The sequence below is a fragment of the Meleagris gallopavo genome, chromosome 13, assembly GCF_905368555.1.
Source record: "Meleagris gallopavo chromosome 13, MGAL_WU_HG_1.1, whole genome shotgun sequence".
In the NCBI taxonomy this organism is placed as follows: domain Eukaryota; kingdom Metazoa; phylum Chordata; class Aves; order Galliformes; family Phasianidae; genus Meleagris; species Meleagris gallopavo.
Window position 1 is genome coordinate 6992185 of NC_139416.1, and position 14511 is coordinate 7006695.

At 34.2% G+C, this 14511-nt stretch overlaps 1 protein-coding gene across 3 annotated transcripts in view; it reads left to right on the plus strand.

Moving 5' to 3' along the window:
* ITFG1 (integrin alpha FG-GAP repeat containing 1) overlaps positions 1–14511 on the plus strand; it is a 71434-nt gene that overhangs the window by 15045 nt on the left and 41878 nt on the right. For all 3 annotated transcript variants that reach the window (XR_014886178.1, XM_085235166.1, XM_085235167.1), the window contains exons 7-8: positions 8445–8500; positions 10639–10723. Coding sequence is in view for 2 of the 3 variants with exons in the window: in XM_085235166.1 (XP_085091292.1) it covers positions 8445–8500; positions 10639–10723 (141 nt within the window). In the remaining variant the exon portion in view is untranslated. The remainder of the gene's footprint in view (positions 1–8444; positions 8501–10638; positions 10724–14511) is intronic.

Consider the following 14511-nt stretch of genomic DNA (forward strand, 5'->3'; position numbering starts at 1 on the left):
TGTGTGTACGCTGTCTTTGTTTGAAGTCTTTTCAACAGATGTTCTATAGAAGTTTTGTGGGTTTTAGGTTTATTTTCAAAAATATTTTCATTATTTAAAATTTAGTTCTCTTTGAATTTCCTGTGTGATGTGACCTTCTGATACCTCTATTATTTCTCTTGGTATTGAGCACTGGGCAGGAATATGGACAGTTCCTGCTGCCTTTTAAAAGACAAAACCAGAGTTGGTTAAATTACTAGCTACATATTCTTTTTATACTGCTGGAATTGGTCTGTCTTTGCCATTACTACTTTAATTATATTGATGAGGTAAGCTATAAATAATAAAAGAGTAAGTAAGGATTTCTATAGAAAGGAGGCAGCTATTTTATCTTGTTTTGCCTGATCTTTCTAAAGGATTCCCACCACCTTTGCTATCTGTTTAGTAGTTATAATACTAAAATTACCATAATGAATTATCTTTTTCAAATTTTTAATTATATACTGGTGTACTGATACATTAATATGGTTTTTTTTTTTTTATGGGAATCAATAACTTCATATAGGTGAGAAGTAAACTGGTTCTGCCCAATCAGCATTTAGTTGATGAAGCATTGAACACGAAAACAGATTCGGAAAATACTCTTAGCACTGAAAGTGGTTATCCTATATTTCTTGAAACAATATTGTTGGCTTCATAATGAAACACAGTTTTCTGTCTGAGAACTTGAATTTGAAGTACTAAAACCCATAGGAATAGTGCATATTCAAATACATATTTGTTCAGCATACAATTACTTTAAGACTTTTCCATTTCAATGATGCTTTTGAATTAATGCATGTAGTTGTGGATTTATAATATTAAAAATGTAGTCATTTTTAATATTGAAATGGGATTTTAATGCTTAATCTTTTTGTTTATAATTATTATCTGTTTTACTAAAGAGTTCTGGGAAATGTGAAATGTAAAACAAAAAAATTAAAGAGCAGAAACAATCCAGAATCTCTTTATCTCCTTATTATAACTACATTTCTTAAGATGTACAAACAGAAATTAGCTTGTTTGGAACCTAGGAAGTGCTTTCGCTTAGATTTTTCAGAGGATGAAGTGAGTGAGAAGAGTGGTCTCCGTAATTACTATTTCATGTGATTAACATCAAAAATCAATGGCAAGTAAATTGGAGATTGATTAGCATTGGTACTTGCATTGGTATCTGTATTGTAAAAGCTAAATTAGTACAACTAGGAAGTAGGTGTAGTCAGTGAATGATACTAATGCCAACGTGACCAAACAAATCTGAGAACCAAACTAGAGAGTTGCTCTACTTTCATGAAAACTTACGAACTTAGGCACAAAATTGATCAGGTACTAAGTTTTGGTTTGCGATTTCCTTGTAATAAAGAAATAAGACTACGTGAAGTCTTTGTATAAAATTGTTTGTGCATATGGAAAGTATCTATAGGTACTGAAATAAGTTGTAAATGTATTTTCTTTGTTTATATATGCTTTTCATTTTTTTCCCATATAGTTGGGTTGATGTTTAGTGAAAACAGGGGATAGCTGTATTTTGTTTAGACCTTAGACTTTGGGGGCATTTAATGATTTTTAATACAGTTGTCACTTCAACCATCCTGTCAGTGCTTGAATTTGAAGCATAGAATTTTAGTTCAGCACATTGTTTATATTGATCAATATGCACAACCAGACATACCCACAAGCAACTTCCAGTTTAATGTTGTGCATGTTAGAAATGTGCACAGACAACCATGTTCTTCAACATAAATCTTTTGAGACACATTTGGTGTGTACACATTTTTTTTCTAACTGGTTGATATCTTATTTTGTAAGGACTTAATGCATTTTGATAGTGTTTAAAAAATATGAGCTTTTCCTCGTTATTAACCTGAGTTCTGAAGCAAACGTGAAGTGAAACTGTAACTTAAGAATATTGCTTATGCCCTGGCGGTTTCTGAAGATAACTTTAGTTGCTGAAGGTTTTAATTTTGAAATAAAGCCCTCTGACATTAAACAGAAAGGTCAAATCAGTTATTAGTGAAATGAACACTCTATCTATAAATAGTATTGTTTTTTATAACTCCTAGAAGTGAACAAAAATAACAAGGTTAATTAAAAGTGAACTTGAAGCAGATTCTGTGTAGTCTGCCTTTGTTGCAATTTCTTAGTAGTGCTAATAAGTAAAAGTAGTATTTGGAAGTAGGCTTTGTAATACTATCTGCTTCAGTAAGATTATCTGAATTATTCCAGTTGGGCTGAAGTCTTCTAAGCTGTCTGTCTCTCTCTGTGCTGAACTTGTTCTAACCTTCATTTATGCTTGCTTGGCCTCTTTTACAAACTGAAACTGGTTTAGTATTTGGTAAATTAAAGCAAAGTTTCCCAGAATGACTTAGTACTTGTCTTAAAACATCCTTCCTGAGAGACAGTGTGGTCATCTTGCTTTCGTTGTTTTAATTAAAAACCTACATAAAATTTAGCCAGCTTGAAATGTATTTTGGAAATATCAGCTGCTTTTTTTTATTTTGTCTTCCCCCTCCTAACCTGCTATTACTGAGATCTAAAGCATCCATATGTAGTGAAAATTGTCAAGGATTAATGAAGCATTTCCTTCCATACATTTTGCAGTCAAAATTCTGAGTAATAAAGTGCATTTAAAAAAAAAAAAAATAGACATTGTAGGAAGAGTAGAAATGCTTTCATGTTCAAGGAGTTTAAATCCTGTTCTGCATTTTTAATGTATCTTTTGTGTGGAATTCCATGTTGTGCCAGATATAACATGCTATAATTGAGTGCTGGATGCTCAGCATGTGATTTCTAATGGGCGTCCTTATTTTAAGTCATCTGAAACCCTGTAGCAAGAATGCTGTACTTCTGGTGCCCCAAACATGTTAGTGATCAAACATGTTAGTAGTTACATGATGTCTTATGATATGTACTACACGAAAAAATTGTCAACTGTGGTTCTAACTCGAATTATGTGTACTTGATGTTGAAATTATTTCACAATACACAGACGTATGTGTTGTGGCCTTGGCATCAATACAAAGTAGATCTGAAATAACTAAAGCTGATGCTGTCTAGTTGTATAAGTTTTAATTATCTTCCTTGGGAGGTTTTTGATTCATAACTGGGCTGTATTTTGATAGAACGCGAAAACTAGCTGATACCATCAAATAAAGGTGGGTTATTATTATGTAATGCACTTGTAGTTTATTGATGCTCATTAAATCGAAGTATTACTGATTTTTTTTCTCACCAAATCACTGTTAGGTAAAGTGAGGCTGTGAATAGAATGCTAATGATTGTGTGTCACAGCCTGTGACAGATGCCTTCTGTATTATATGTTTGCTTACATTGGTTTTCAGTCTCATGGATTTAAAATGACAGGTAGCCTCCTCGATTCTTTAACTTATTGGTAGATTGTTAACTTCCGTTTATGAATTTTCCTCTTACTTACTTACTTTTTGTTAACAACTCCCTGCTAAATCAAAAGTAAGAAAACATACTTAATGCAAACACACTTGCATTACAAAACACTTTGCATGTGTTTAAGAGAAACACTTCCTCTCTGATGATAATGCTTTTCTTACTTCTAGCCATTCAGTTACACTGTAAGCGTTAAATTTTGGGAGACCTCCTTGAATCTAATGTCAGTGTCTCCCACCATCCCAGTGACCAAGGACTTGACTTATCTCTCTTATGTCATGAAATAAGAACAGCAAAACTCTTCCTGCAGACCTAATGCAATGGTCCATCCTTGTGTTCTTTCTCTGGCAGTAGGAGTGGCCAGACTGACTTTTATTTTTTTTATTCTGTGGTCCATTTTCATTGTATATGTCCAGAATCTACAACTGTCATAGTGTTGTCAAAGATAAATCCATATCTATTGTGTTTAGTATCCATTTATGTACCTATGATCTAATCAAAGTATCCAGACTAACATTTTTGTTTTCTGCAAATAATACAGTAAATAATGACCTCAAGTTTATTTCAGTTTATAACCTTGGGTTGTGAATATCTGATATTGCACCACTGTTGGGTTTGTTAGCAGTTGAACAGAGCGGTCCAGCACACCATACTTTATCTCTCTTTTTTCAGTTTATAGATATGTGTGCAAATAGTTTTGTTTTCTTCAGCTGAAGTAGCTACCACAGCTGCCTCCCAAAGGCTATGTGGCAGCATGTCTTTAAACAAGTGACATTTCCCTAGCGTTTGTAATATGATACATGTTCCTTGTAGGAAGGAGGTGTTCAATTTTCTTGACTTTGCCAGAAGCAGAACAGAACTGTAGCGGTTTTCAAGATGATTAGTGTATTAAAATACAAAAATTATAGAAATGAACTGTGTATGCTGTCATGCCATTCAAGTACTAAACATACATATCCTATCACATTTGTTTGTTCCATGTTTTCTCCTGCAGCCCTCATATAGTAAAGAAGGTAATAATGATAGACCAAGGAAAGCAATAGCAACAGTTGTAAGATACACCTACTATGGACACTCCTCCTTTAGGAAGGAGGTGTTTGCAGACTGCTTGCTATGGTTATATGGGAAAAGATACTTATAAATATTACACTTATTAAAGATGGAACCATTAAGAATTAGTTCTTGTTCCTAAGCACCAAAAATATACGTGATAAAGTCAGAATCTTAGAATAGGTTAGATCTGAAGTAACTTTTGGAAATTGTGTGGTATAAGAGACTGCACCAGGAAGAGTTTGTGTTTTCTAAGGCTTGGTTCTTATAGACACTTGCAATTCCTAATTATTCAAGTTGTATCTTGCTATTTGGGGTGTCTCAATTGCATTGTTTGAAGTATTTTTACACTGCCATTGCAGCAAATGCTTTTATGCTTGCTTTGGAATCTGATTTTCTTGTTCTGAATGGAATACTTCTTTCAGATATTTAAGCCCTAATTTCCTTTGGTGCCCAAGAATTTATTCCCAAAAATAGGCGTGAGAATTTGAGATACGTAGTTTCTAAGCAGGCTTAAAGACGAAAAGGACAATTTGTATTAATATAGCAAGTGAGTTGGTTCAGCTGGTTCTAGAACTACAGGTGATGTTGCTGTAGTGATGTTAGTTTGCCTTATGGGAAGTCTCAGCTTGTTTCTTTAACTTTGAAGCAGTGTGACACTAGCTCATCTGCTATTTATGGAAGATGATCTGCAATCCTTGTCTGCCTTCATGGTTTACCAGCACAGTGTAATATGGCAGTAAGCTTGAAGCTGCTTTGGTGCCTTGATTCCACTAGCTGTATATAGCATTACAAGTCTCAGGTTAGCGAAAAGGAGGGACAGAGGAGTATATCAAAGAGGAAAAAAAGACAAAAGTAATTTAGTTGTTTTCAAGAGAACCTGTTCTCGAGGCTTTCTCTAGAGGGAGGAAAGTTCGGTGTGAAATGGACATGTTGCTGAATTTAATCATCATAATGCTACTGTAGCAGGTGATATTCAGTACCTGGTTTGTACTGTGGCTGAAAGCTTTAAATCTGTGAACACCTCTATTTTCTTTGCCTAGTAAACATTTTAGACATCTTGAATTACTGCCTTTGTACTAGCTCTTTGTAGTTTGACTTAGATTTAGTGTCGTGATTTATTCCTCCTACGCTGCAGATAGCTAAATGCATTCCTTGTATTACAGCATGAGACCAGCCACTGTGGCGTTCTGTCCCATTCCCGCCACCTTGTTGTTTATCTGAAAGCAACTTTTGAGTCTGATCCTCACATCTAAGATTTTACATACCTATTCTTCCTTGTCTTTCTATATTGTTTCCATTCCCCGTGCGTTACGTTTCTGAGTATTTCTATATACTTACTATGAAATCAGAATAAGGAGAGGGAAGGGCAGCAGGGAGACAAATGTAATCTGCTTCTGACTGAGAACTGAAGGAAAAAATTGGTTCTTTTAATGCATAAGGGAAATCTATCTCAAATTACTTTTTTTTTTTTTTTGCATATCTTTACAAAGTAGATGCATATGTGTATTAGAGTATGCACAGGTACTCTATATTACAAGTAATTCACTAATATTTGATTGAGTGGCTGTTGCTGCAGATCAGGATGAGTGTGCAGCTTACTTGGCTGTCCTTTTTGTCCAGTCTAAGCACTGTTGAGTACTTAACTTTGTCACCTATTTTAGATCTGTCTGGGCTAAACAATATGGAATGTCATGTCAAACATAGCCATTATGCTCTCTGAGGAGCAGTAACTGATGCGTTTATTCTGTGAAGCTCAAATGAAAATGAGATTTATTTCTACTTATGAGTAATTTAATTCATACTAATGTTTATGTAACTTCCCATTAATATGTTAAGAACATTCATTTCTCTTTATATATTCTTCTATTTTAAGGATATTGCAGGTGCTACAATATTTACCCATTGAAGGAAATATTATTTTTTTGACTGGGAAATTGACATAGCATGCTGCTCTGCTTTTACGTTAAGAATTGAAACTCCATATAAATTAAGTGACACCCCATCACCTGTTGAATCAGTTGAGATAATGCTGTTTCATTTTTGCTATTCTTACTTTGAACAAATTTTGCTTTAACCTTGGATGCATAACTCGCATCTGTCTTTTGTATTTGTGCTTTTTCCTCCCCTAGAAGTGTAACCATATTGCATTTATTTAGCCAAGCAATTGTTTAGAGATGGGCTTTCAGCATAATACCACAAGGTGAATTTTGACTTGTGTTAGCAGTTGTCATTTTGTCTAATTCTGGAATAGAGTCACAAAACATGTAAGCACAGCATTCTCAGTGGGAATGCGGTGTTCATGGTCCCCAGGATTTCTTTTAATGCAGAGGATTGGGCAGGGACAGGATTGGCTTGGCAGATAAATGTGAGAGGTCAGATCTGTGAGATGTGAAACTGAGTCAGAGATGTTTTTGGAAAGCAGGTACAGTGCCAATCAAAATTCCTGCTAATGATTATGCAACCGATTCTGATTTTTAATCAAATATTGTTCATATGCTGTATATTTAAATAGAACATGGAAGAGGTTATGTCATAACCTGTATATGGTATAGCTCATAATGAATTGCAAATTACAGCAGTAGTATGCCTGTGCTGTAACCTGTACTATGTAGAATACTTATTTGAAACTAAAAAACTCGGTAAAAAGATGTAAAAGCTCCAATTTTTCCATATTTTCCTCTCTCCTTGTCCCCCACCTATTCAAAGCCCTCCAAATGTAGTATTTGATTATTTTTATGGTTTAGATCCATGTTAATGAACAGTGTTGCACAAACTTCCTTCTACATGCATAGTTATCACAGAATCATAGGGGTTGGAAGGGACCTCCAGAGATGGAGTCCAACCCCCCTGCCAAAGCAGGTCGCACAGGTAGGTGTCCAGGCGGGTCTTGAATATCTCCAGAGAAGGAGACTCCACAACCTCCCTGGGCAGCCCGTTCCAGTGCTCCGTCACCCTCACCGTAAAGAAGTTCTTGCGCACATTTGTGCAGAACTTCCTATGCTCCAGAATATACATTCAATGCATATAAATGCTCTCTATCTTCAGACTGTTTTCATGACTTCTAACTCTCTTGAAGAAATGCTTAAGCAGCAATAAAATTCATTCCAATGCAGCACATTATCATGATAAGCCTTTTTATGTGAGTGCTCTAAAGGAAATTGCCATTTCATGTATTGAGGAGAGTAAAATTAAATAGTACAGCTTTCACAGTACAGGGTAGGGAAGAAGGAAGCTGTAAGCAAAATCTTTCATTTTATTTCGTGTGGCGTTTTGGTGGTGGTGGTGGTTTTTTTTGTTGTTGTTTTTTTGTTTTTTGCAGTGTTGTTGTTTTGTTTGGGGGTTTTTTGTTTGTTTGTGCCATCTGAAGTTCCTTGTACAGCTGTCCACCTACTTATTCAGTAAAACCTGAGGATATGGCATTATCTTTTATACTTTAAACTCATCTTTTTTTTACTCAGAGTAAATTGTCATTGTCAGAATCATTGTCTCCCATGTCTGATAGTGTTATTTTCAACCGGAGAGAAAAGAAGGACAGTAGAACAGAAAACAAGTGCTTAAATCTGAAAGGATAGTTTTCTTAAAATCATTTGTATGCTATGCCTAACCATTTTTTTTTTCTTTTGACATCTTCAATACACCTCTTTGTTTCCCTTCCCTTGAATGAGTTCTACTTTAAGCAAACATGATCAGATAAATCCTCTCAAGCACTCTTTCACACAGTTGTGATATTTAAGAGAATTTAAGAGTACATGAAACCGGAAACATCTTTTTTTCTTCTCCTGTCAAGAGTATATATATTGCTTAACTTAATGGATCCAAAATAAAAAGATGATAGGTTTTTATTTTAATTCTGACTTAGTAAAAATGCAGTGACACATACTTCTTTGTTTGAAACCTGTCTCTATCTTTACTCTTAAGAAGTGTTCTTCAGTTAATGTGAAATATTTTATTTCTCTTGTTTTTATTCCCAGACTTGTTCCTTACTACCTCAAATCCTGACATTCAGTTTGAGACTTGGATAAATAAGGTAAGAGAGAAGACTGAAGTAACCATGATACTCAAATGCAGAAACATCAAACAGAAAACCATAAAAGGCTGTCTGACGTTCCTGGTTTGAGGAACAGATCACTTAAGATGTTTTACTCAGCACAAGTTTCTCTGTAGGTTTTTCAACAGGACTACAAAGGAAAACAGTCAGACTGCTTTCAGATACTCAGCAGGACCCCTGCTGTGTCATCAGCTGTTGTAGGAAGTTACTGACACTTAGCACAATAGTTTCTGAAGAAATGGACGATCAGATTTTTTTGCTCTTGTTGTCTCAAAGATTTGCTCTATAAGCAAGCTTTCTTAGAACTGTGACTTCAGATAGTGGATAAGATTTTGTGGGACAGAAGTTCAACATCTCATTAGTGTACATATTCTAATGGTTACAGATTACAGCTGAAAAAATTGAAGTCCTACATTAACCAGATATCACAAATGTAATTCAAGATTGGGCAGAAACAGATCAAGTAATTATTTATTTATTTTTATATACTCCGTTGTTAACAACAACAAATAACGTTAATTGGTTTGAAACTGAATGCATCCTTCATGCTAAATATGTTCTTGACAAGAACTGTTGCTAACAATATCAGCATCTGTGCATTAAGAAAAAATATCCTTTATTACAGAAAATGCTTAATGTGTTTCTTATCGTCTAAGGAATGAGTCTTTTGAGGCCATATGTACCTGAAAATGTATCCATTGTATCACAGTGAATCAGTGTAAAATTGGGAATATGGTCTCATCATTTCTCAATGCGGCCATCTTCAGCCCGCTGCTGACGTGAAGTATAAAAAGCTCATCTGCCAGAAGTTCTCCAAATACTAATTTTTGGCATAAGTAATGAAAGCTGTACTGAGAAACATTTTTAAAGCAGTGGATTATTTTTATTTTTAGATATTTAAATTTTTAAAATCTAATACTTCTACTTTATACAAGCTTAAAAATGAACAGGTTTTAGCTTTTGAAGAGTGAAATCCTTGAGGGATTGAACGTTAGTGACTACACCACGAATTTAACCTTTGACCACAAGGAATCCCACACTGGGGTGCTTGGGTTTTCTTTTTCGCTTTTCTAAACTTGTGTTCTGAGCTGTTTTCCTACATTATATAATTTGCATCTGCAGGTGCTACAAACTTAGGCCTGCAGTTTTTTGAAATCTTATAGATAATCCATAATCCACTTCTAAAACGGTAAATGTCACTTTATTAATCTCACTTACTCATAAAATTATTTACTTTTTAAAAACAGATTAAGCACAGTAAGAGATGTTATATCGAGGTACTTGCTGTTGAAGTTCCGTTTGCATTCACGTGCCTCTTCAAGCCTTGACAATAAATACTGCTCAAGAGATTTCAGTTTTTTCTTTATCTGAGCTTTTATAGATTACATGTCAAGGAGAAGATGCATAGTTAAACATCCAGGTACTAACTGTCTAAAGCTGCTTTTGCAGCATACGTAATTGCTGTGTGTATGATTGTGCCCATGTCAATTTATGAGCTGACTGCAGTGACTAGAAAAGTAAGCCTTGAATTGTCTGCCTTAATTAAAAAAAAATATATCACATTTTAAATGGTCTTATTCACAGTTCTGATCTAGTTTTATAATAAACAAAACCTGAGCATTTCTTTTTTTTCTTTCTGACGAAATATGGAATAATATTTTTTGCAGGCCGAGGTTTTAATAAAGACGTAAAAGTCATTTCTTAATTAGAAGGAAAATCAGAAGTTCTAACAGTTTTGTGTGTGTGCTTTTAAATAAATATATCTATAAAACTACATCACTACGTAAATAACAGTAGTATTCTTAATCATTTAATTATGATTTAGACTGTTGCTAGAAACCCCCTCTGTTCCTAAAAACACAAAAATATGTGGACAATTGTATCTAAGCAATGTTATTATTGGATTTCCATGGGATTCCATGAAGGATTAGAATTGAAAAAAAAAAAAAAAAAAAAATTTCCTTTTCTAAACAGTGCATTTTTTCTGTAGCTACGACGTTTCTTACCTATGTAAAACTATTCTTTATTTGTATGAGGTTTTTTTTTGTTGTTGTTCAAAAATGAAGCTTTGTTAACGTGATCTGCAATTCACTTTCTCCTTCATCTTTGTTTGGTAGGATGGGAACTTCTCTAAACCTGAAAAAAGTAAAGCAAAGCCTAGTGGTGCAGTGGTTGTTGGACAGTCTGTATTTGCAGATTTTGGTGAGTGTTATTTTTTTTTTTAAGACTACTCATATTCCAAATGTTTCTTTTTCACAATTTAGTTAGCTGTTCTACATCGAAGAATAAATAAAGCTGTTTAAAATATGTTTAATTCTCAAGTTATTTTCTGGTTTGTTTGTTTGTTCTTTTATTTTTAAAGATTTTAAATCTATGTGACTGTAGATCTTGAAAATTCTGGGAATAACTTATGAATAAACACAACTAAATTTGACTTCAGCTATTTCGGTGCATTGTGTGTCACGCATTCTTATTTCCTGAGGGCCACACTTATGAATGTGTACTGTGTGTTTCATGCATGGTACAAACATCAAACCAGTTATTATCAATTTTCTTATTTTTGTGATTTTGTGGTTTTATTGTGTTTGTTTTACCTGAACCAAGCAAAACTGCCTACAATCAATTATGACCTATCAATGTCTGTGTTGTGTTGCAGACAGCAGGAAATGTTTATTTTGTAATTAAAAAAATACTACTTTTGTGTGTGCTCTAAACTAAATTAATTATGACCCAAGAGAAAATAGTTCAGGACTAATTCTGCTGATGTTACTGAATATCAATAATTTTTAAAGAATGAATTAATTTCTTACATATCTCACTTCATTGTGAGACTGAGCCTATCTTTAAACATAGTCCAGTGTTAACTTTGTTGCATCATTTTGACTGTTAAATATTGCAAATAAAGAATGACCGTTTTTAAAATTAAAAGTCAGACTGCATTAGCCTAAGTTTCCAGTTCTCTTTCTGTCTGCTCCTACTTCCAAGTATTCATAAAAATTAAAAAAAAAAAACTGTTTCCTCACTTTCATCTGGAAAACATCTCTGCTGGTTAGCATTTCTTAGTCCTTTCTACAGCAGCTGTGAATGAGTTTACATATCACTAGTAAATAAATGTAAAACTTTAACAATGCTTTAGGTTCTTCTTTGAAATTCTTACCATGTTTTATAAAATCCTTTATTGTTTATCTACAAATACAAGCACTTAAGTATAAATACTGCATCTTTTGCAATGCAAAATACTTTTAAATACATTGGATTTTTTCAAACTATTTTTCAAGCTCATGTTCTGATAAATGTCTTAATACATGTTAAGTATATAGTGGATATTTTTTTAATGACAGCGTGTAAAGCAATATTTATGTAGGATATATTCATTTCCGCATTGAGTAGCTAATAAGTCCAAATGTTTACATAGTTTTAGAAATTTACCATAATGAGATTCTAAAAAATCCTGAGACATCTTTGCAAAGAGGAATATAACAGTTCAGATATCAAAACTATGTTTACAAAAAATTCATTGAAGTCAATGCACACTGATGGAACAGTGCAGTATGCTGCGTGGGTTCGGTGCAGCCAGGGCTCTGAAAGATGGCCGGTGTAGTTATGCAGCAGCAGGGAGCTGCCACTGGTTCAGAGTTCCATCACAATTTGTGTAATACTCTGCTCTGCCAATTGTCATTGAACTTACAGGTGGAGCATCAACATGAGACAATATGGGAACAAAATTTCTAGTAAAAACATAGTGAGGGAGAATATATGTAGGGACTTGAGAAACAGGCAAAAATAAATGCAGAGGGACAGTGAGTCTGGCAGAGAACAGAGAGATAGGTAATAATCAGTATCATCTATGGAAGGAGATGCTGACTTTTTTGGACCTGGTTATTCTGGGAGATCTCAATTTCAGCTGCAAGAGAGAACACCCATCACATCTTGCAGTATGTCTTCCTCAGCATTCTCATCTTTATCTTCACAGATGAATTCACATCACGCAAATCCATCCAGTGTAAAAGGGTCAACTTCTAATGTTTTTTTTTTTTCTGTCTCTTTAAAGAACATATCTGACTAAATCTCTTGCTACACAGGTTTTTCATGAAATTTTTAGAAATGCTGTTCATTAGACATCAGTGCATTTCTTGGCTGATATGAGCTGATGTTTTCAAAATCATTAGAGGAGACATGCTTTTTTTTTTTTTTGCTAAAAGATTAGTCTTAGGTTATTTGTAGGTCACTTTTACACTTTGTTTCTTTTTTTCTAGACCTTTTTATGGCTGAGCACAGATATGTCTTTCAGTCACTTATAATTAGTGTGCGAAAATTAAGTGTAGAAAAATCTGATGCAAGGACTCCTACACTTACGAAGTGCTTAAAGGATAACTGGAATTCAGAAGACATTCTAAACTGGCAGTATATACACAGATACAGAAAAATGAATATTCTTTGTTCTCTGTGTTGAAAAATGACTCTGTCATTATGTCATCTGTTCAGCTGCAGAAATTGAAATTTTTATGGGAAAAGTAAAGCAGATATCTGTCTTGTTTTGAGATATAGAGGTCTTTTTAATTGAAACTGCATAGGAAGAATGTGGCTTCTAAGTCAGCGTTATGCAGTCTTTGAGAGAAAAGAATGGAAGAAAGTTTGGGGAGCTTAGTGGGATTTTTGAGGGATTTGGGGGGATTTTTTTGTTAAGTGCTTTGTGGACTTTCAAGTAAGGGCTGGATGTAAGAAGTTTTAGATTGCCCCCTTGGCTGCAGAGAATAATTTGTTAAAGAGGTTTGAATCTCTGTATGTAGAAGGTAAGGAAAAATTATCACCTGTAATTACGTCTGAAGGAACAAACTTGACAGAAGCTTAATATGGATTGTGAATGGCTGTATCCAAGCTGGAAACATTCTGATGAATGAAAATAGGTACAAAGAGATTTGTGATTCCTCATTTCCTTCATTGATGTGCATGCACTTTCTAAGGATTGTGTTTGAATCAGGCATTGAGGTTGCATGAATCTTCCTGTGTCAAGATGCTGCTGATGCATGCTTTAATTTTCCTGAGGAAAAGAAGTGCTGTAAGTGTGTGCATGTGTATTTTGATCAAGGAACAAAGATTATTCTGACAGTTAAAAAAAAAAAAAAAAAAATACGTACAACTACGATTTAGAAATTACTACTTGAGAACTAGTGTGACTTAAATATTGAATTCATCTCTCTTCTGTTGTAACAGTTGGTAGGAAATTGAATAATGCATCAGATTTTTTTAAATTCATCTCCCCAGAATTTCTTTAAAACAACAAGTAATTATTTTCTTATTGAACAAATTTTTAGAGAATTCTGAAGTACTAAAATAGTGTGTATAAGTAATGAAGATATATAAATTAAATTCCATGCGTTTTTATGAAGAGCAGTCTAAAAGAATTTGAGTAATATCCCTATCACCTCCCCAAAAATTCTACCTAAACCTAAATGCTGTACCTAACTGCGTTTACCCACTTGGCTATGTCTACACATTTTGAGGTGCTTCAAAAAGTAGGCATTTATTGCCCAAGGTCTGGGTGTAGTGAGCTAAAGTTAAAAGAAATGCCTTATTATGAATAGTTTATCAGACTTGAACATCATCTTTTTTCAGTTTTGTTTCAAAAATAATGAAAAAACAATTGCCATAAATCCAAAGGAAGTTTAGCTATGATGGTTTGCAATTTTAAATTGTATTTTGGGGTTCTGCTATAGCACCTGGAAAAAGTTTCACTGGCTAACAAATCGGAGTAGCAGAATGAGAAAATGTAAACTTAAAAGGTTGCACCACCTTTTACCTAAGTAGGTTTTGTCAAAGTGTACGATGGGCTAAGCAGAACCTACCATAACTATCACACCCTGCTCTGTGCACACTACATCTTCTGTGCTGACACTGACATACAGCTCCTATGATTAGAAATGTGTTCAATATTAAGACTGTTACATTCTCATTCCATATTACTTTCTGCATTGCCTGCCTCTTTTCTT